Below are 23,812 nucleotides of genomic sequence, written 5' to 3'. Positions count from 1 at the left end.
CTCAGATCCACCTGCCTCTGCCTGCACCCTAAGACCTGGGATTAAAGGTGTGTGCCACCACTGGCCTGTTTGCAAAAAAATTTATTGGGCTAGTTAAGATTCTTTAAAATTGTGCTTTAGTGCATCACTCTAAAAACTGAATAAAGTCAATAGGAACTGCAGCTTCCAGGGTTGAGGTCATTCTTTAATTTAGTCTTTAATTATACTCTGGAGCAGTTTTTCCTCCCCAATTTAAATAAATGCCTTTATACATCAACTAAATTACTAAGTATTTATGGAGTTCTGTTGTATGAGATACTCCTCCTGGTAGGACAGACATACACACATTTACTCATCCCAGAAAGGGAACCCTGCACAGATCAAAATGATGACTGTACCAAAGTCCAACTTGGTGAATAGTGAATATTTATTGGCGTTACTAATGGGAGTATGGAACGCAGAAGCAGCTTCATTGATAAAAAGAAAAAAAAAGCAAAAAAAAAAAAAAACCAAACATAATAATAACAAAATAAACAAACAAACTCACTCCAACAAGAGTAAAGACTCAGGAAGCTCTCTGTATGACTGGCAGGCAGCTCAACCAATCAGTCTACCTTCCTGCCCCACCCCACCCATGGTTTACTGAAGAGGGGATCTTCAAGAATCTTGCAAATTTTGGCTTAGAGACTGTTCTGTTTCTGTGTGGGCATGGTGACGGTCAAGCATCCTCTACTCACATCTCAGATTCCAAGGGGACAACCTCCTGCTATACTGCATTGTGTTGAGAGGTGCTTCTCCATTGTGTCTATATCCTCAGGAATGCCTTTGAAACACAAGTGTTCATCTCGTCAGTGATGCCTACTGTTTACAAACCAGGACTCTATTATGAAACACATCCACCCCTGGAAAGAAAAGAGTACTTTCTACTTAAGAAGTATGAGTTTTCACAAAAGGATCTTATGTACAGACATGTGTGTGTGTGTGTGTGTGTGTGTGTGTGTGTGTGTAAGATCACTCTTCAGTTCCATCACTTTGTCCAAAATATTGGCCCGTCAGAATATAATCTGGGTGGAGAGAAGGAAAGACTACCCTGAGCAAACCGCCATTCCTTACAGTATAAGTCGCCTTACTGATTTGTGTAGATGCTTCTGTGCTTAAAAAGAACTCACAGAGGTGTCGAAACCGCTACTTTCATAAGTAAGTATTTACACAGAATATAATAAATACAAACTACAGATTCAGCCAACTAACTTACTCCTATTTAAAAATGGGAAAACTCGTTTGTAATATAATGGTACAACATGTTCCATATTTTCTTAAAACAGAAATTGCATGTTAGGCTACTTTTCTATAAACTTGGCTAATAAACTCTTTGCATCTGATTTCCTTGGTGGAGGTAGTTTGCTGTTAAACAGTTGACATAATTTTCAGTAGACATCTATAGGTTACAATGTACTTAAGTTTTACAATCTATTTCCAGTTGTCCCCAGAACTGCCTAACTACTAACATCTCTGATTCTTCATCTTCCCATCTCCTCCAGGGAGTCAGGCTAAGACTTAGATTGTTGGCATGAATTCTGCCAATAGTAGCTCCAGTAGACTATTATCAAAAGCCTCTCTCGAATGGTATTGGCAGTGCCCAGGCAGTTTCATCCAGGTAGCTAATGAAGACAGATTCTTCATTAGAGGATATAAGAAAGAAATCCAAGAATGCTGGCCGACAGCATCACTGTGTTCAGATGCAAGGGCTGTCGTTGAACAAGCCAGTCCTCTTCTACAATATAGCCGTGGATGTAATGTAAATAAATGAAACCTTTGTTCAATATTTCTAAATGAATGATTTCTTAAATCCTGTTGCCTGTATGGAAAGAGCTCTTAAAACAAGGAAAATGGAAATTATCATTTTTAAACATAAATCAGGACCTTTGGTGGGTGTGTCTGTACAAATCTTATTGAAGCTACTACATTGTTTAAATGTAAGTGTATAAGATGCTGTACAGAATGCAGATGTATTTATTCAATGATGCTTGCCCACTCAGGCAAGGTGGCAGTGTACTTCTGATGAGATATGTTGTCACCCCAAACATTCATCCCACGAGTTAGAACAAAGTGACCAACAAACTTCAAAGGTTAAATAACTGGATAGAAACGGAAGTAACCATTACAACATACTGAAAAAAATTTATTTCTTAATTTATTTTTTCCATTTTGACTCTAAGGTGTATGGACTTAGGTATTTAAAGTAAGTACATAAATGACCTAAAGAGAGCAGAAATAACAGTATTCAGTAACCCACCCCCATCCCCACCAGCTACCACTTTGATAAAAGGACATGCCTAATAGACTCCTGCCCTGGAAAATGGATAAGGGAGCGCTGTGCTATCAGAAAATCTGCTGCATAGATCTTCAAATACACCACATGCTGCTTCCCAAAAGACTTCTAGCAGGAGCTATGAGCTCCAGTCTGGCACTTCCGGTAATGACACATGACCAAAACATGCTTAAAGACAAAGGGGGAAGCATACGTCATCCTCTGAGTCTTTTGAAGTAGATTGTCAACTCAAACGCTCGAGCTTGAGATCCGTGAAAGCTACCACCGCCCTCATGCACAGAACTGCACCCACTGGATCCCACAACGAACTGTGCCGGCATCAGTTCTCCTAAAACACTCTGAAAACGCAAACACACTCTGGCAAGGATGAGTAATGGCAAGGATCTTTCACTATTCTATTCTCTCCAGGTCTTTCGGTGTGTAGTGAATTCTTGCTTACATCAATTATTTAGCTGTTTGTTTTAAAAAGCTAATCTACTTGAAATTCTCAAAATTAGTACCAAAGGAACCACACAACTTACTATTCTAATGGTTAATTTAAAAAAAACCTTACTTCTCAGATTTTTTTTTTAAATGAGATGTTTTCCTTTTTGTAAATAGTGCATACAAGGCACAAGAGCTTCTCTGAGTGTACTTACTGAGGCCAAATGTTTTGGCATCAACAAACACATTATTTTAGTTTCCCCTAAACTGCATTTCTAAGCAGCACACTGTTGAGTTCATGGTAAACTAGACTTCCTCATTTTAAAATGATTTGCATAATTAAATCTTGATAGGCATTTGAGGAAAAATATATATTGACAATTATAGTTTTGATAAAAAGACACAGAGATGATACAGGTGTATGTAGAGGAAAAATCCATTGATCTATCAGAAATGCTTAGAAACTCAGTCTTTTCACGATAACATCGAGCAAGTAGTTAAAAAAAACAGATTTGATAACATCCAAACCAACAAAAGAGTGTTGCCAGGCAATCTTCTTAAGAATCAGCATATATTCCCTCTGATTTCAAATGAGAAGACATGAAAATAAATTTCTGATATAAGTTCTTTGTCCAAACATTATATTAATTCTGACAAAAGTTTTTATCCAATTGTTTTGAACAGTGAACTTGAGCTTCAGAGTTCATACTTGAATTTTCCAGTGGGAGACAAAGTCTAGAACTGGAATTAAACCCTGGCACAAACAGATAAATGACCTTCAGGTGTAGGCTAGGTGGCCTCCATAATGAATTCATAGTTAATGCAGCTCTCTTATCTGAAGCTAGTTTCAGATCAGAAAAAAATTAATAAAGGATGATTTCTTACCTGCTCCCGAGTACAGCTTAGCATGATAACATGACTTGAAATTATTTAAATCTTAAAATTAACCTAAATCTTCTAAAGCAATATCAGATGAATAATGGGATTATGTGATAAGTTGTACAACCCAAATATCTGAATGAACATTGGCCCGTAAACTTTTTCTCAATTTTTGGCAGAAAATAGTTTCCTTTTAATGACTTTTAAAGGTTAGTAGTAATTTGTATTAGTACAGAAGTTTATATATTGGAATAAACAGTGTTCTGTTTAAGCATCAGTTTGGTGATTACTTGAAATTCTTCATACTGCTGTGTTTGATCCCCACCACTGAAGACAAAATTTGCATATTTAGCCAGAGGGATACAGGGACAATTGGCCAATGGTGCCTTCCAATTGGAAGCTTGTTTCATTGCTCCACAGCACTGGTACCTTAAAAGCAAAGAAAAACCAAGGAGACTATGTTAAACATAAAACCAAGCAACGTATTCACTATTTATTGCATTATCACACCGCCCCCATTCCAAACTGATTCCCATGATGCAAGGTTTGGTGGATGCCTTCTTGATTACAGACCACCAGATCTAACGTACGCACATAAGAGATGCTCTTACTAAAGGCACTGTCAATGTAGATTCTGATTTGGTAAGCCTACGGTAACAAACAAGTTTCTGCATGACTATCTAGTTCCAGGAGGTAAGTTCTTTGTTCATCACTCTGAGGCCAGTTGGAGATTAGGAATGGAGAGTTAAGGGGAATTTAAGGAAACGTACACGCATAATACAGTACTTTTACATGTTTTGTTCTACCACAAGGAGGGTTGGGTGTACTAAAGTTAATGTTTTTAGCATCACAGTGCATTTCAGGAAAAATATAATTATTTGTAAATTATGCTGAAATGAGAAAGAAGTCTGTAAAAAGGCCACAGATTAGAGTTGGGACTATGGTATGGTATGGTATGGTATGGCATGGCATGGCATGGTATGGCATGGTTTGGTATGGCATGGTATGGTATGACATGGTATGGTATGGCATGGTATGGTATGGTATGGCATGGTACAGTAGTGAACAGTATGGTATGATGCTTATTTAGAATGTACAGGACTCTGGCAATCCATCCTCAATATCTCTCTCCCAAACCTGCAGAGCATTTACTAATGGAGTTCAAAAAGACAAGACTAGAAGATACCATTTGACAATCTGTATTAGGTCCATCAACATTAGACACAGTTTCATAATTTTTTTTATATTTTATTTTATATGCATTGGTGCTTTGCCTGCATGCATGTCTATGTGAGGGTGTCAGATCTCCTAGAGCTGGAGTTACAGACAGTTGGGAGATGCCACATGGGTGCTAGAAATTGGATCGAGGTACCCTGAAAGAGCAGCCAGTGTTCCAAACCACTGAGCCATCTCTCTCGCTCCCTAGACACAGTTCCATAAATGTGTATATTATGTGACGTGCAAATGTGGGACATGATGCAAGAAAAATTATTTTCTTAAAGTGTAGAATCAGTAGGCATGGTACTGAATGCCTTAATCCCATCACAGCTAAGGCAGTGGCAGGTAGAGGCAGGCAGATCTCTGTAAGTTTGAGACTGTCCTGGTCTACACAATGAGTTCTGAGAAGGCAAATGAGATCTGGCTCAAAACAAACAAACAGTCCTTTGTCAGGAGCCATCTAGGAAAGGCATGCAAGAAAGTGTTCTGGAGATGGCATACCACATTGCATGGCTGCAATAGGTAAACTCTGAATTGCAGAGCCTTCAGAGATTTCATCCCAGGACTGCTTCTTACTGCTAATATGTCTTTTCTGTCACTATTACATAGCCTAGTGATTCCTGATCATGAGCCCATCCTATTGGACAGATTTTCAACAAAGACATATTCTCATGTAGCAATGCTGTGTAGACGTATTGATGATTTCCCAATTCCTGATAATGATTTTATAGAATTCCTAAATTTATACAAGTAATTTCCAGCTCTCTGAAAAGCTGCAAATAGCGCTTTATAAACCTTCATGTGTCACAGGCTAATTGTGCTAGGATAAGAATGCAGGCTTAGAACAAATTTACAATCAGGGAAAACATTCCTTTTAGGTTAGCTGTGAGACTGCTATCTAATAACTAAAGGTCATGAACTGGGAATAGACAGTTTATTTTGGGTTCAAGGACAAAAAATAAAATATTGATTTGTTTACCTATACAAAACTGTAAAATTAATGAGACACAATGCAAATGATTTTGTTTCTTGGTAAAAATCATGCTAATTTATGACATAAGAATTATTGCTTTAAACTTTTAATGAACTTATGGGACTCGTAGCAGATAATGAATGTTTAGGCAGGTACTGGTCTTAGTGGAAACACATGTAAAGATTTCTGCTGTAACTCCTTCTCAACTTATGACTTGAATTAGTGTCTTAAAACTTGCTATGAACTTATAGAATGTGGAGATGCTTGGAAGACCATGTAATCAATCCTCCTGAGAAAGAATAAGAACTAAGAATGACAATAAGGGAAGGGCTTTTTCTTACTCTCAGTAATAAAAAGGTAGAAGATTTTTCTTTAAGGAAGGTTGGGGCTTTTTTTCACCAAGAATGAGTGAGTGAACCCTTGTGGAGTTGATGAGACAGGTGGTTGGGATCCAACCAGTGTGTGTGTGTGAGTGTGTGTGTGTGTGTGTGTGTGTGTGTGTATGATTGTGTGTTTGTGTCTGTGCAAGTTGAATGTGCAAAAGATTTTCGTTCTGCCTGCATGAGTTTCTTTTCCTTTTTCTCTGGCTCACCAAGAGTTAATGAAACTCTGAGCTTCTCAGTGATCAGCTGGGGGCTCCTGGGTTAAAGAACAAAGAGCCTGAACTATGCCACTGGAAGGAGTTGCTGAGACTAACTATGGAGCAGAGACTGAAGGAAGGACAAGCCAGCCTAAATATAGCTATCTCCTGAGAGGCTCTGACAGCACCTGACTAATACAGATGTAGAGGCTCACAGCCATCCATTGAACTGAGTACAGGGTCCCCAATGAAGGAGTTAGAGAAAGGACCAATGGAGCTGAAGGGTTTGCAGCCCCTTAGGAAGAATAACAATATGAACTAACTAGTACCCCCAGAGCTCCCAGGGACTAAACCACCAACCAAGGAGTGTACATGGTGGGTCTGATTGTTCTGGCAGCATGTGTATAGTAGAGGATTGCAAAATCAATCATCAATGAGAGGAGAGGTCCTTGGCCCTGTGAAGGTTCTATGCCCCAGTGTAAGGGAATGCCAGGGCCAGTAAGTGGGAGAGGGTGGGGTGGCAAGCATGGGGAGGGGGGAGCGAACAGGGGTTTGTTCTTGTTGTTTTTGTTTGTTTGTTTGTTTGTTTTTTGGAGGGGAAACTGGGAAAGGAGAAATCATATGACTTGTAAATAAAGAAAATATCTAAAAAAAAAAAAAGAACAAAGAGCCCGAATAAACTAATTCCTCTGATTTATCCCCTGCTCCTGAGCAGCAGGAGTTAATTACCAGAAGCCAATGGCTTTTGGACTTAGAATATCAAAGAGTTATAGACAGGAACTGGCAAAGACAAACTTTGGCCTTGCTATTGACTCCATACCCCATTGCTTGGCTGACTTCCTCAAAGACTTGGTGCTAGGGCTGGATACCAGCAGTCTCTATTATAATCTTAGGAGAAATTTAATCTAAGCACTTTTCTGGTGATGGTTGTTACTTAAATGAGAAACATGTAAAAACATTACTTGGTGTTTTTTGTTTTGTTTTGTTTTTTATTTAGTTTTAAGGTGTGTGCAGCTGATCTTGCTGCCATTTGGCTACAAGTAGCAACTTTATATGTTCAAATGTAATAAAATCAAGCTTCTTTGGGTTTTTAATTTTAATTGCTCAATTACTTCTCTATCAAATATTGAGATCCTACAATTGTTGTCTCTGTGAAACGTGTTTGGCTTCGTTATTAACAAATACAACACTGGTCACTGTCAGAACATTAGAAAAGGAGATGTAGACATAGCATTGTCTTTTAAACAAGTGAACTACTAATACAGAGAGAATTCTGTACTAAAAATGACCTCATAAATGATGGTAATTGGGCTGGAGAGATGGCTCAGTGGTTAAGAGCACTGACTGCTCTTTCAGAGGTGCTGAGTTCAATTCCCAGCAACCACTTGGTGGCTCACAACCATCTGTAATGGGATCTGATGCCCTCTTATGGTCTGTCTGAAAGTAGCGACAATATACTCACAAACATGAGATAAATAAATAAATCTTAAAAAAAAAGAAAACAACAAAAAATGATGGTAATTATAACCAACGGTTTGAAATACTGAAAACAAATCTGCAGGACTCTATGTCTTACATGACTATGTTCTATAATTTTTTTTTTTTTAGATTTATTTATTTTATGTATCTGAGTCCACTGTAGCTGTCTTCAGACACAACAGAAGAGGGCATTGGATCCCATTACAGAGGGTTGTGAGCCACCATGTGCTTGCTGGGATTTGAACTCAGGACCTCTGGAAGAGTAGTCAGTGCTCTTCACCGCTGAGCCATCTCTCCAGCCCTCTAAAATATTTTATTTTCAGTATTAACTAGTAATTCATATTTTTGCACTCATAGGTCCATTCTTAGGATCTTTTCTAGAAATTTAGTGATACCTACTTGGTATTTGGTACAATTCAGAATATTCCATTTTCACCTTCCTAACCATAGCTATAATTAGTCTGATCTATTACTATCATGTACTCAGAGGTGGCCCATGGCTTCCCAAAGCCAAAACACTACTCAATTAGCAACTTATAATTTAATTTGTATCTCCCCCACCCTTGAGACAGAGTCTCATTATGCAGCTCTGAATGACTTGGAACTCACTATTTAGTGCAGGCTGGCTTGACCTCACAAAGCTCCTGAGACTTTGGGATTAAATGAATGTGCCTTTACGCCTTTCTGCATTTTGCCCTTACTCACATAGTTATTCATCAAGACCAAGCAAAGAAAATTTAAAAAAACCTCAATATTCATGTTGATACAAATTGTTTTATTTTGGACAACAATCCCACATCTCTCTAAAAACTGAGGATTTTAGAATGCAGTTTTTAAAATAGAAAGTTGTGTTTATACATAGTACTACCTGAGGACCCAGCTATACCACTCCTGGGAATATACCCAGAAGATGCTCCAACATGTAATAAGGACACATGCTCCACTATGTTCATAGCAGCCTTATTTATAATAGCCAGAAGCTGGAAACAACCTAGATGCCCCTCAACAGAGGACTGGATACAGAAAATGTGGTACATCTACACAATGGAGTACTACTCAGCTATAAAAAACAATGAATTTATGAAATTCTTAGGGGAATGGATGGATCTGGAGAATATCATCCTGAGTGAGGTAACCCAATAACAAAAGGACACACATGGCATGCACTCACTGATAAGTGTATATTAACCCAGAAGCTAGGAATACCCAAGATACAATCTACAAACCACAAGAAACTCAAGAAGAAGGAAGACCAATGTGTGGATACTTCATTCCTTCTTAGAAGGGGAAACAAAATACCCATGGAAGGAGTTGCAGAAACAAACTATGGAGCAGAGACTGAAGGCAGGACAATCCAGAGACAGCAGCACCTGGGAATCCTTCCCATATTCAATAACCAAACCCAGACACTATTGTGGATGCCAGCAAGTGCTGGCTGACAGGAGCCTGATATGGCTGTTGCCTGAGAGGCTTTGCCAGTGCCCGATTAATATAGAAGTATAGGCTTACTGCCATCCATTGGACTGAGCACAGGGTCCCCAATGAAGGAGCTAAAGAAAGGACCCAAGTTGCTGAAGGGGTTTATAGTCCCTGTACTGGCTGTTTTTTTGTGTACCAACTTGACACAGGCTGGAGTTATCACAGAGAAGGGAGTTTTAGTTGGGAAAGTGCCTCCATGAGATCCAGCTGTGGGGCATTTTCTCAATTAGTGATCAAAGGGGGTAGGGCCCCTTATGGTCGATGCCATCCTTGGGCTGAAAGTCTTGGGTTCTACAAGAGAGCAGGTTGAGCAAGCCAGGAAAAGCAAGCCAGTAAGGAACATCCCTCCATGGCCTCTGCATCAGCTCCTGCTTCCTGACCTGCTTGAGTTCCAGTCCCAACTTCCTCTGATGATGAACAGCAATGTGAAAGTATGCTGAATAAACCCTTTCCTCCCCAACTTGCTTCTTGGTCATGATGTTTGTGCAGGAATAGAAACCCTAACTAAGACAGCCCCTTAGGAGAAACAACAGTATGAACTAACTAGTACCCTCAGAGCTCCCAGGGACTAAAACACAAGCCAAAGAGTACACATGGTAGGACTCATAGCTCCAGCAGCATATGTAGCAGAGGATGGCCTTGTTGGTCATCGATGGGAAGAGAGGCCCTTGGTCCGGTGAAGTCCAGTGTAGAGGAATGCCAGGGTCAGGAAGTGGGAGAGGGTGGGTTGGTGAGCAGCGGGGAGGGGAAAGGGAACAGGGTTTATTTTGGGAGGGGAAACCGGGAAAGGGGATATCATTCGAAATGTAAATAAAGAAAATATCTAATAAAAAAAGGTAAAAAAAAAAAAAAAAGAAAGTTGTGTTTATAATGTTTAGTGTGTAACTTGGCTATATTGTGCTTATTCTTTGTTTACTTGCTTTAAAGATAGGATTTTCTCAGGTACCCTTGGCTGGTCTGGAACTCCTTATGCAGACTAGGAGCAATCTTGACCTTGACCTTGCAGCAATCTTCTTTCTTTTGCTTTCTGAGTGCCAGGATAACAGGCATGCATACCAAGTATGGATACATTGTAGCTATTCTAATGTTGCATATATAGGGAGAGAGCTGGGTTTTCTAGTAGATGCATGAGTGTTTATTTCAAAGGCACTCTTTATACCTTTGTGCTAACTACAGGCTTATAAACACAACAGGATTTAAGGAAACTTATAGGGAAGCACAAGTTTACCTGTTATTATAATTTAAAGAAAATGACCAAGAATAGCTATTAAAGGTGACCTATAATGAGTTCCTACAGTGAGTGACCCGAAATGGGAATGAGGAGGCTTGTGGTGACAAGACTTAATCATCTAATACTTAGGCCAAGTAAGAATTCACAATGAGAGAAAAATTTAATTCTATAATTCTGGAAAATGTAAGATGGTGCTTGTTTTAGGATCCACTCCTGTCACTTTTCCATCAGCTTACTTCTGTAGCTTGCCAAGTTAGCATATATGCTGGCTAATACTGAAGCTAGGTTCATAATCCATGTCCAACATGACTCGTGGAATCCCATAGGTCATGTAATATACCTTCCAAGTCATTCAAAATAAATATTGTTCATGAAAACTATGAACTCTTTGAAACTAGGAAGCTGTTAAAAATAAAGTGTAACAATAAAGTCAAAACATCTTACTTTACAAGAGTGGTTTTGTTTTGATTGTAGAGTTAAGTCTCGTTCTCCATAGTTAACGCAGGGTTGCTCATACCTTAAGAAACATAAATTAGGATTTTCATGACTGCTTTGAACAAATGGCAAAAAATCTCTATCTATAAAGGTTCTCTAGAATAGTAACAAAAAGTTTTGTATATTGTATTCATTTTTGATTTATAGAAACAGGTTAGACATTCACACACTACACAGTATTAGTTAAATCAGCTCTCTCTGTCTCTCTCTCTCTCTCTCTCTCACACACACACACACACACACACACACACACACACATTCAGAGCAGGGGCAGTGAGGGGAGAGAGGGGAGACAGAGTTTGAGCTAAGGAGGCAGAGGACCACAGTAAAGATGTGTGGGGAGCGGGCACTGCATCCACTTGATTTCCTGACCTCTCCCCTCTCTCACTGGATGACAGCAGTGTCTGCCCTCCCTTCCTTCTCAAATCCTTATCATCCTTACCTCACCCTTTAGCTTCTCAACTTAGCAACTGAAAAAACACAAAAATCAACTTGCCAAGTAATTAATAGCACATTAAAAAAGGAGAAATCAGCAGTATGTTGATGTGACTGGAAGATCAAGGATAAATCCTTCCAGGAAGAAAGACTTGTGAGCCTCCCTGACAACTGCCCCTGCATCACTCCTTAGTTTCTATGGAAACTAGTGTTCAGAAGCCAAATAAGTACCATCAATTACTATGTAGGTAATGCCTCATCCTTCCCACAGCCTGGAAATGAACTACTATGTCTGAAAGTGAGAGACACCAAATCATGAGGCAAATGTATTTTGAAAAAAAACCCTAAGATTTGCTAAGAAAACCTTACATTTTGTGACCATGTGGCTGATCAGATATTAAACACTAACTAGAATTTTTACTCAGGACTATCTGTTTTGTTCAGACTATCACTAAATACCAAAGAGATCCCAAATAAATCACTCAGTACTTTATAATGAGACAGCATGTGAATTTTGAAAATGAAAGGGAATAAAGTAAAAATAAGTAAAGGTTTAAATATGAATGATTAAAATTGATCTGGAACTCTTCTAGGTAACAGGACCCTAATCACAGATTTGTGATTTTGTACTGATTTGTTGGGACACCAGACACACACACACACACACACACACACACACACACACACACACCTGCATTATAACCACACTATTGCATTTAACTCTTACAAACACTGATACTGTAAAGATAAAGAAACAAAATCTAAATGTCATTAAAAGACCAAGATTGGTAATCATTTTTGAGTTTGAAACCTCTCTTGCTTGTTCTCTGTTAATAGATTATAGAGACTGAAGTAATAAAAATAATAAGTAAAGTCACCAGCAAGGAGCTGGAACGGGGGATGGGGAGTGAGAAGTGAGGAAGGCAAAGGCATCCGAAGGTAAGGTGATCACAGAATCACTTTAGATAGTCTGCAACTAGATGGAATTCTTAAAGGAAAAGACAGAAGTGCAGAATTTAAGATCCATTCCTGGATACATTTGTCAAATTTCTGAATTGATTGTGTTCTTTCACTTTATATCCTCTGAATTGTGAGTCACTAGCTATTTTTAACATGCCACAGTAAAGATGAATTCTAAGTGTTTGATGGGAGCCTCACTCAACAATGAGACATGAAAGTATGCAACAGACGTTTTCTCCTCCTTTACCTTTTAAAACCAGAGGCTACCAAAAGAAAAGCAAGTGCACTCTCACCACCTTTGCCTTCTCTGGGGTTTGAGCTGCTCTCTGTCCAGGTCTGAGAATCCGTAAGGAGATGGCTCTGGGACTCTCTCAGCGGCTTTGCAGGAAACTGATGGTTTTCAGGACTGACAAAAAAAAAAATATAATAATCAGGATCCCAAGTTAACTCTAAACAGTACTGTTGAAGATTTCTCAAAAAGACGAAATGCAGACCTCTCGAAATGCAAGACGGTCTCAGGAAGGACCCTCGGGAACCAAGGACTACACGAAAAAGGCACAAAACCAGGCTCTCCATGAGAGAACCACTCTGTTTTGTCTTCTTGCTAAAGTGACAGTCCCTAACTCTGAGAAATGTCCCTTTTGAATACAGAAAATGTTCTGAGGGTCAAATAACACTAAATTCTCTTTAGCATGCAAAGGAATTTAGTTAGCATGCAGTAGCATTTATTTGATGATCGTTTGTTAAGTTTTACTTATGCCAGGTGATACTAGCTTCTCACCATAATGGTTTTGAAATAATATTGAGGATCATGGCTATGGACGTAGTATCTAAAAGCACTTGTCTTACAAGCATGAAAATCCAGAGTTCGGATCCCACCTATGTAAGTGCCAGCTGGGCGTGGCAGACCAACTGAAGTGGGTGTGCTTGGAATACTTGAGAAAGGGGTTCCCTGGAGCAAAGAAGCTAGCTAGGCTAGTTAAAATGAAGAGCTATAGAGTCAGTTGAGAGATCCTTGTCTTGATGAATAAGGTGGCAAAAGATCAAAGAAGGCTCCAGATGTCACCTAGAGCCTCCATATGCATGCACATATGTACACACACACACATATGTGCACCTGTACACACATACACACGCACATACATGTGGAAATGCATATATATATATATATATATATATGCAAGCACACCACACAGACCCACATAACATCAAATAATCAACTTTAAAGAAATATATATTTACTTTATCAAGTGATATGTGTGTGTGGAGGAAATATGAAGGTGACAGTGAGAAGAAAAGTCAAAGAAAAAATTGGATTTGTGTTTGGAAAATGACCTTGTTCAGCTCAAACAAAGAACTACTGTCCTTTTGTAAGTTAAAGTTGAAGCATTATCTTGCAGGGGTTTTTTAAAACATCTGATAATATCAGGTCTCAGAAACCTAATATTCAATTTGGGAAGTAAAAGAATCATTAAAAAAAATAATTTTCTTTAAAAAAACAATTAGTTAGACCTACTACACAATAATGTATTTGATGGCACAGAAAATACACATAAAATACTACTTAACTTAGGGACATGTATTAGCACAGAAACTCTTAGAATACCCTCATAAAATTATAACAGTGTTATTTTTAAAAGAACCATGTTAAAATATGAAAAATTAAAGAAGAAATATTGTGATTGTTTATATATGATATATTATATATAATATGTATATTATATATACACACACATATACCTATATATGAATAGGTAAAAGACTGTGTGGGCATGCTTTTTAAAAATTTGCTTCTTTTTTCTATCAATTTAATTTATCAAATTATTAAATTTAAAAAATCAATAACTCATTGAAGCAAGGGAAAAGAAATTAAAGTATTTAGAAATTTTAGACATATGGCAGTTATCACAGTACAAAAGCTTAACCTTACAGCCTTAACAATGTAATCATATTCAGCTGAAGCATTGTATCAAATAATGAAGCCTTCACACTCATGGAAATGTTACCATCAAAGGAGGAACAATAATACATATATAATCTGGACATAATAGTGAACCAATAACTTCCTGTGCTTCCCTTACAGTGAAATTTTGCTGTCTGAGGGTTATTGAACGTGGCCTCTCAAGTACAAGGAGGGGTAACAGACACCTACAATTCTAGGGCTTGGGAAGGAAGGCAAGAAGATCAGAAAGTCATCCTCAGCTACACAGTAACAGGAGACTCCCAACCTGCCCCCACCATGGTCTCAAAGGCTCAGGAGAAGAGGGGAGCTGGCAAGTACAAAGGCACAAAATGCAGTGTGCTTGGTAGAATTTAGGAAGGCCTTTGTGTCTCTGGGCTGGAAATGATGAGAAAATGAGAAGGAATGACATTAAAGACGTTTCAAGGGCAGATCTGAAACTGTCTGGTAGGTCAGGTGTACTGGCTGGTTTTGTGTGTCAACTTGACACAAGCTGGAGTTATCCACAGAGAAAGGAGCCTCTCTTGGGGAAATGCCTCCATGAGATCCAGCTGTAAGGCATTTTCTCAATCAGTGATCAAAGCGGGGAGGGCCAAGTCCACTGTGGGTGGTGCCATCCCTGGACTGGTAGTCCTGGGTTCTATAAGAAAGGGGTCTGATTGTTCAAGCAGCATGTGTATGGTAGAGGATTGCAAAATCGATCATCAATAGGAGGAGAGGACCTCGGCCCTGTGAAGGTTCTGTGCCCCAGTGTAGGGGAATGCCAGGGCCAGAAAGTGGGAGAGGGCGGGGTGGCAGGCATGGGGAGGGGGGAGGCAACAGGGGTTTGTTTTTGTTTGTTTTTTTGTTTTTTGGAGAGGAAACTGGGAATGGAGAAATTCGCATGTAAATAAAGAAAATATCTAAAAAAAAAAAAAAAAAAAAAAAAAAAAGAAAGCAAGCTACAGCATATAGCCTTCACAGGACCAAGCGCCTCTCCTCCCATTGATGACCTAGGCCATCCTCTGCTGCATGTGCAGCAGCAGCCATGAGTCCCTTCATGTATATGCTTTGGTTGGTGGTTTAGTCCCTGGGAGCTCTGAAGGTACTAGTTAGTTCATATTGTTGTTCTTCCTATGAATGCCATGCCCAGGAAGAGGGAGAGGGTGGGTTGGTGAGCAGGGGGACGGGTAGGGAATAGGGGGTATTTTGGAGGGGAAACCAGGAAAGGGGGTAACATTTGAAATGTAAATAAGGAAAATAGCTAATAAAAAGAAAAAACATTCAGGTCAAAAGGACAGAAAATGTTTAAAAAAAACCAAAAAAAAGCAAACTGAGCAGGCCAGTAAGTACCCCCGCTTCATGGCCTCTGCATCAGCTCCTGCATGAAGGTTCCTCCCCTGTGCGAGTTCCAGTCCTGACTTCCTTTGGTGATGAACAGCAGTGTGGAAGTGTAAGTTGAATAAACCCTTTCCTCCCCAACTTGCTTCTTGGTCATGATGTTTGTGCAGAAATAGAAACTCTGACTAAGAAACCAGGTAAGCACATTTGTTAGTTTTGGTATATCTATATCTATATCTATATCTATATCTATATCTATATCTATATCTATATCTATATCTATATCTATATCTATATCTACATCTACATCTACATCTACATCTACATATCTATATCTTTATCTATATCTGTATCTCTATACTTAATACCTCTATCTCTATCTATCTCTATCTATCTATCTATCTATCTATCTATCTATCTATCTATCTATCTATCTATCCATCTATCTATCCATCTATCTCCACTAAAGAACTAGAAGCAAGAGAAGACACAGTCCAATGGGAAAAGAAAGAACAGTTAGAAACTTGATGAAATTATCTATGGAGAAGTTCAGAGGTCCACTAAGAAATAAAAGCCATGGGAATAATTCTTCCCCCTTCCCCAGGAAGCAAACTGGGCTTCTCAGAGGCAGCCACTGGCAATGGGCTATTGATCAGTGACATCCCTGCCTTAGGGAAGATAAGCCTGGACTGCTAGCTGGAGGAGATAACAAGGCCAGAAGAAGGCTGATTACTGAAACTCTTCAAGTTCTCACCAAATGTAATGAAACTAACATAGTAGCCCATCAAAACTGTGCTCATGAGTCAGCTTTGCCCCCTACCAATCATATTAGAGGCCACCTAATCCTTCTGGAAAATTCCCCCAGCCCTGCATAAAAAGGGGCCTGCCAGCCCCTCAGATCATCACCATTCTGATGAATGATTGACCCCTGCATGATGGTGATTTGTGAAGAATAAACTCTCTTTGTCTTTGCATACTATTTGAGTCTGGGGTCTTCCTTCAGCAATTCTTAGACCCTAAGAAAATGATGATGGCCTAGATTAGGAAAGCCAGCCATGAAGGGAGTAAGTAAGGGTGTATGTGTTGTGTGTGTATGTGTGTGTGTGTGTGTGTGTGTGTGTGTGTGCGCGCGCGTGTGATATGTGCACATACACATAACTGCAAGTGCATATACAGGACACACACACACACACACACACACACATATACACTGCAGTGTTAAGGATCAGTCTTAGTACCTTGCAACCTTGCACATACACAATGGGCCCGAGTTCTACCACTGAACTATATCTCTGGTCTTTGATTTTCAAGCAGTCTCCTGTTATAGGTCAGTCTAGTCTTGAGTTTGCTAAACAACCCAAGCTGGCCTTAAATTCCCGCTTAGTTGTCCAGATTCAGCCATAACATTTAAATGAAAGACAAGAAGTGCTTCAAGGTCGCTTAGCAGGGTAATGCTGTCAGAAGTAAGATTTTCCCCAACCCTATAGCACAGTGGTTCTCCACCTGTGAGTCACTGGGGGTTGCATATCAGATTTCCTTCATATCATATATTTACATTATGATTCCTAGCAGTAGCAAAATTACAGTTATGAATAGCAACAAAATAATTTCATGGCTGGGGCCACCACAACATGGGGAACTGTATTAAAGGGTCACAGCATTAGGAAGGTTGAGAGCCACTGCTATAGTACTTTAAAGATGGAGAACATGCTGCTTTTAAAACCTACACATTCTTAATGTTCAAAAACCACTTAACAGGGGGTCAGTAATATTAATGTAATCTACTATTAAATTTTTCAAAACTTTGAAAACATATCCTAAATAATTTATTAGAGCTCAGTTTTTTTCATTACGTATAGGAAAATCTATTAACATTTAACTGTGTACAATTTTCAAGCCAAAGCACATAAAGTCTGACCCAGGAAGTGACTGATGCCTTTGAATATGAAACACATCAGAACAGCTTTTTCATTAATGGGCAGAATTTGACCTGTACGTATCTCACACTGAAGATTGGGTAACAAATATATTTTGAGTCTTTTTTCTAAAAGATATATTTATTTTGTGTATATGAGTAATCTCTTTTCATGCACACGAGAAGAGGGAATCAGATTCCATTATAGTTGGTTGTGAGCCACCATGTGGTTGCTGGGAATTGAACCCAGGACCTCTGGAAGAGCAGCTAATGGTCTTAACCACTGAGCCATCTCTCTAGCCCTCATGTTTTAAGTCTTTTAAAACCTTAATGTGATTTAGGTATGTTTGCCAAAATCACAGCCTTGAAAATAATTCTGGAAACGCTCCAAAAGCCAGAGGAAAAAGCAATGTAATCAATATGAAATATTCACAGGGTAAGTGGCCCAGTACAACTAAATTATAGAAATGAAGACTACCTCTAAAATTTAATAAAGAATTCTAAAGTTCTATAAGTGATATCATGCTTATACTTTTGTTACTGACTTTCATTTAAAAATCAGTGTATGTTGTTACTCATAAATATATAAAAATTAATATTTCAGACTGCTAGAAGTTCCTATATAGGGTCAGAAGAGATGGCTCAGCAGTTAAGAGCACTTTCTGCTTTTGTAGAGGAACTGAGTTCAGTTTATAGCATATACATGGTGGCTCACACAATTGCCTGCCACTCCAGTTCCAGGAAATCTGACTCTCTTTTGTAACTTCGTGGTACCAGACAAGTATGTGGTGCACATACATACGTACAGGAAAAAATACTTAACACACAAATAAAATAAATAAATCTCTTAAAAGCTTCACAGTAAGACGTATATTTCCTTCTAAAAGAAAAGGATACAGTCATGTTTCTTTAAAAAAAAAAAAAAGAGAATTCCTATACAACAACTTGATTTCTTTTAACTTTTCCCCTTTCTCCAATTAGTGAAAACCCAGAGTTAAATGTCAATCTTTATGTTACTATCCTTGATAGACTAAAATCCAAACAATCTTAAAGCTGGAGCAAAAGTCTCCACACAGTGAATGCTTAAGCCCCGTTCCCTTTCTTTTGGGAAAACATAAAACAGGCACATATGCAGGCATGCAGGCACACATGCACATATGCTTGCAGGCACACATGTGGATTCAAGTAGGATTTAGAGGCCCCGAACTATCAAATGGATGTCTGGGAGTCCTTTTGATCTCCAAAGGTCCAACCGAAGGAATTTCATCTTTATAAACATTAGCACAGAGGAAAGACACAGAGGATGAGAAAGGAATGTGCTACCTTGCCTTCATCCCGGAGCAGAGGAGAACGGCTTTTGAATTACATTATTTTGTTTACATACTACTTTTTAAATGCCATAACATATTTTGGGCTGGAAAGATGGCTCAGCCATTAAATGCTAGGCTCACAACCAAAAATCATAATATATTTCATTCAACTAAAATGTTTAGAGATTTAACAACTGTTTTCTTGCTCCACTAGGAACAGGACTGTATGAATGTAATTGAAACTATGTATGCTCTCCACCACTGTCTCCCTCCATCATTACAGTAGAATCCATTACAGTAAAATTTCCTTCACCTTTAACATACTTTTCTCAAAGGAACATGGAACCAAAAGATACAACAGAAGAAAATACATTACTTGAAAATAAAACAGAAAAAAAAATGTAGCCTTACTTTTTCGCTGTTGAATTTAGTCCTGCAGGAGTGGAAGGTTGCTCAGGATCCTGGTTTACAAGGCAAGTTGGAAAGGAGCAGCCATCCCCTTGACTGTAATTAAAAAGAGAGAGACAGAAAGAAAAATGTTCAACCTTCCTAATGCTGTGACCCTTGAACACAGCTCCTCACATTGTGGTGACCTCCCCAACCATACAATAATGTTGTTGCCACTTCCTAATTGTAATTTTGCTACTGTTATGAATCCTAATATAAACATCTAACACACAGGAGATCTGATAGGTGACCCCCCATGAGAGGGTCATTCCATCTGCAAAGGAGTCACAACTCACAGGCTGAGAAACACTGCTCTAGCCACCCCTGTGAGGAAAAACAACAGATTTAACCCTATCTTTTGCTTGCTTACTTTTATTAATTTAAATTAAAAAAAAAACTTTCAGAACAAAGTACCTTGAAAATATTGGTAACAGCCAATACTTCTTCTCATCACCAAAAACTTGTCGCATGTTTTTACTGAAACCCAAGCTGAATCCATTCTTATCTGTTCCGTGTCTAAATACTGGATTTCTGAATGCCTCTAAAAGGAACAGAGAAGCAATACTATGAATTCAGAATGTACATACTAGCAAGCCTTAATACTGAAACGAGTGTAGTGGGGGGAACTCCAACAGCTGGTGGGTAGTCTCCCAGGAGTTCTCATGTACCGTACATAGCCTTGAAACAGAGGTTGTCTATTCTGGCTTAAAATATTAAGAAACGAGTAGGTTTGCTTGAATTTTTCACTATTATAAAAGTACAAGTGCACAAAAGAAAATTTAAAAAATACAAATGAAAAAATAAATTAAAGTTTACACCATCCAGAGTTTTATTTTATTATTATTAGTGTGTGTGTGTGTGTGTGTGTGTGTGTGTGTGTGCATGTAGAAGTCAGGAGACAATTCTGTGGAGAGGCCTCCCCCTTCCGCCTCTATATGGAATATGGGGATTGAATTTAGATTACCAGCCTTTATGGCAAGTGATTTTTACCATTTGACCTACCTTTCCATCCCATCTTATAGGTCTTCTGACTATAAATGGGTGGACAGACTAACTAATATTGAAATATTTAAATCTATATTTTAAACAAAAAGTAAATTTTAAATATACTTGATAACATCTTAAAGTACAAAAAAATCCCATTTTTAAATTCATTGAAATTTTTGTCTTGTCATAATTTTTCCAGTTGACCCAAAAATGTACTTTATAGCTAGTCCAAACAAAAATCCAATCGCAAAACAGGCATATCTGGTTATGTCCGCTCTATTCCATATCTGTGGTCCACAAAGACATTAGAATTGCCCATGGTCACGTAACAAATGCAGATGTGGAACGTCTGTGAGGCCATCAATGTTCTTGTCACAACATCATATTCTCCTCTTTTTTTTTTGTTTTTTGTTTTTTGTTTTTTTGTTTGTTTGTTTGTTTGTTTGTTTTTTTGAGACAGGGTTTCTCTGTAAAGCCCTGGCTGTCCTGGAACTCACTCTGTAGACCAGGCTGGCCTTGACCTCAGAAATCCACCTGCCTCTGCCTCCCAAGTGCTGGGATTAAAGGCGTGCGCCACCACCGCCTGGCCACATTCTCCTCTTGAGTAAACCTGCAAAGCAGATTCTAAAATCTTAACTTTAGGATATGAATGCATTAGAAGTATAAAGATTTTGCCCATCATTTTGGAGGCAGCATCTAACATGCAAGGTCAGATACTAAGAAACATGCTGCTATGAGATCTTAAGTCTTTGTTGATCCTGGATGTTCGTGTTTATTAGACAGGGTCTTGCCTGCATAGCCTTACCATCTCTCAGTCAGGGGGGTGATTTGTTTCTGGTCATTTTCCATCACACTGAGGTAACCATTGTTCCAATGGGCAGCATTTCCCACAATCCTCTCAACATCGGTTATAATGCTACCCTCACCTCTAACTTTGATAAAACCTTTTTTCCTGTTACTTTTCCTTTTTTTTTCATAGCTAAGCCTTGTCAAATTAGTTATATTAAAAATAACAGTTATTGGCTTCATTCCTTTTCTATAACTTCCTTTTCTATTATCACCTGTTTTCACTGTCTCCTTTCCTTTGCTGTATTTGAGTTCAGTCTCCTCGCCTTTTACTGGCTCCTCACAATATATACACAGTTACCAGTTTAAGACAATTCTTCATTTTTAATATGGACATTTGGAGGTGTGCCTTTCCCTCTGAGGCCTTGTACTAGCTGGTGTGTGTGTGTGTGTATTGACTTGACACAAGTAAGAGTCATCAGAGAGAAAGGAGCCTCCCTTGAGGAAATACCTCCATGAGGTCCAGCTGTAAGGCATTTTCTCAATTAGTGGCAGCTGGCCTCAGGCAGGTTGGCAAGCCTTTCTGTTTCTTCTGGATTGAACTTCCCTTGCTGGGTTGTGTGTGGTGATTTGCCAAGTGGATTGGACTGAGGCTGCTGATTCATATTTGGTGTTTGCTACTGGACTGAACTGCTGGTATTCTGACAACGAATATTGGGCTCACCCACAAAGAACTATTTCTAGACAGTTCTACTTCCTCTGTGTCAGAATAACTTATCTTTTCCATTACTTCTGATGGGTGGTGGGCTAGAGGGGAGGTTGATCACTTATTAAGGTAGGTTGAGAAAAATTTATGCCCACGGTAAAGCTTAACAGACTGTTGTGTGTCTCCAGTGTACTCACTGGCTGTTAAATGGTTCACTTTTCAAAATGAATACTTCTTAGTGTGGTGAGGTTTTCCTTGACAACTCATTCAAAATGGTACCACCTCCAGCCTTTCTGTCATATGTCATGGCCTGTTTGTTTCTTTCAAAGCACTCTACATTTTATAATCACCTTTATGTTTGGACCTGTGCTCCTCAACCCGTTGCTCTTCCCTTGTCTTCACCTCAGTATTATTACTGCTTGGCATACCACGCACAGTCAAATGAACACATGTCTATATGACATTACAAAACATACAGCAAATAAGAATTTTTTTTTTTTTACTATTTCAAGACAGGTTGATGACTTGTGAGTATATAACAACTTTTTGTGAATGATTGCATGTGTATTTAAAGTTTTGTTCTCTATAATAATTGGATACTCACCTAAAGTAGATTTATTTTTGCTGACTAGCCAACAATGATAACCAAACAGAGAGGACAAGCTGACAGAAAACATAGCTGCAGCAAAGAATAAAAACATAATATGGAACTTGGCTTGAGTATCAGGCAGACCATTCTATAAGGAAAGGCAGAAAACAAAATGTTTTATCAATGGAATGAATACTCCCCTACAGTTATTAATTAGTTAACATGATTATTTTCTTTAAAATAATTTAGAAATAGAAAATAATATAGCTTCATGCTAAATTTTAAGGAGAAAAGCAAATATTCATTTTTTTTATTAAAGGCTTATTGATATATGAACATCTATCCAGAAAAGATTAAAGTGGGAATATTTATTTTGCTTTGCATAACCAAATCAAAGAAATTCCAGGAAAAAACATAACAGCATCAACCACACCAGTGGGAAACAAGATAAAAGAAACAACATATTATTAGCATGCTGCATGTTAATAAATGTTTAAATAACTTTTATTATAATGCCAGATAAATGAAGGTTAGTTGGCATAATTTAGTTCATATTCTCATTGATACTTCAGATTATTATAAATAACAGCATCAACTAAAAGAATCCAGGAGACAACACCCCCCCCCCACACACAATAATGCTTCAAGCTCTGGCAATAACATCACAAAAAAAGATCAACATTAGTAACACCTGTCTGAAATACTTTAATACCCAGGGGTTGAAACTAGCCAGTACTGCAAAACCAAGAGAGATGAACTAGCTCTAGAATGAAGATCTGGGGGCCTGACTTTCAGCAAAGCATCAGCTATGGCAGGAACCTCCCATTCTGACATGACCATAGTGTTTCACTTCCCTGTGGTACTTGCCATTGATAATAGATTATAAGACCTCAACTGGCAGCTTTTGGCAGTAAGCTCTTAACAACAGAGACTTTGGTGTTTTGTGTTCAGATTCCAGGTTTGAAAAGAAAACCACCCATAGGAATAGAAGGCAGTGAGATTACAGTAGACAAGCATAAGGGATCAACTCGAGACTAGAAGTATCCTTGAATGCTAGAAACACACCAACCCACCTGTGCCTTTCTGTTTCTTAGCAATGGGACCAACAACACAAAGTAGGCACTCAATAACTCTTTAGTATTAAATTTGGTTTAAACTTCATGTAAATTAACCAGAAATTCAGAAATTCTTGCCATAATGAAAGTAGTTTAATTGAAAATAAAATAAAATTCAGTGAGAAAGCAATCCTGGCCAGGAGTAGAATGCTTTCTTACCAACATGCCATGCTCAGCAGGAATGTTTCTGCACCGTTTCATACTCTATAATTTT

At 38.6% G+C, this 23,812-nt stretch overlaps 1 protein-coding gene across 3 annotated transcripts in view; it reads right to left on the bottom strand.

Annotated features, from left to right (window-relative positions):
• Nucleotides 1–2,140: 2,140 nt before the first annotated feature.
• Zdhhc2 (zinc finger DHHC-type palmitoyltransferase 2) overlaps nt 2,141–23,812 on the bottom strand; it is a 66,042-nt gene continuing 44,370 nt past the window's right edge. For 2 of the 3 annotated variants that reach the window (XM_031339580.1, XM_031339582.1), the window contains exons 8-13: nt 22,499–22,631; nt 19,830–19,956; nt 19,380–19,472; nt 12,757–12,869; nt 11,018–11,090; nt 2,141–4,042 (exon numbers count right to left, since the gene is read on the bottom strand). In XM_031339580.1, the coding sequence (XP_031195440.1) occupies nt 11,050–11,090; nt 12,757–12,869; nt 19,380–19,472; nt 19,830–19,956; nt 22,499–22,631 (507 nt within the window). In that variant the 3' untranslated portion in view covers nt 2,141–4,042; nt 11,018–11,049. The remainder of the gene's footprint in view (nt 4,043–11,017; nt 11,091–12,756; nt 12,870–19,379; nt 19,473–19,829; nt 19,957–22,498; nt 22,632–23,812) is intronic. The other variant, XM_031339581.1, reaches the window with a different exon arrangement.

Source organism: Mastomys coucha, unplaced genomic scaffold, assembly GCF_008632895.1.
Source record: "Mastomys coucha isolate ucsf_1 unplaced genomic scaffold, UCSF_Mcou_1 pScaffold22, whole genome shotgun sequence".
In the NCBI taxonomy this organism is placed as follows: domain Eukaryota; kingdom Metazoa; phylum Chordata; class Mammalia; order Rodentia; family Muridae; genus Mastomys; species Mastomys coucha.
Note: the sequence above shows the minus strand (reverse complement) of the source record. Positions and strands in the feature narration are given on the sequence as shown.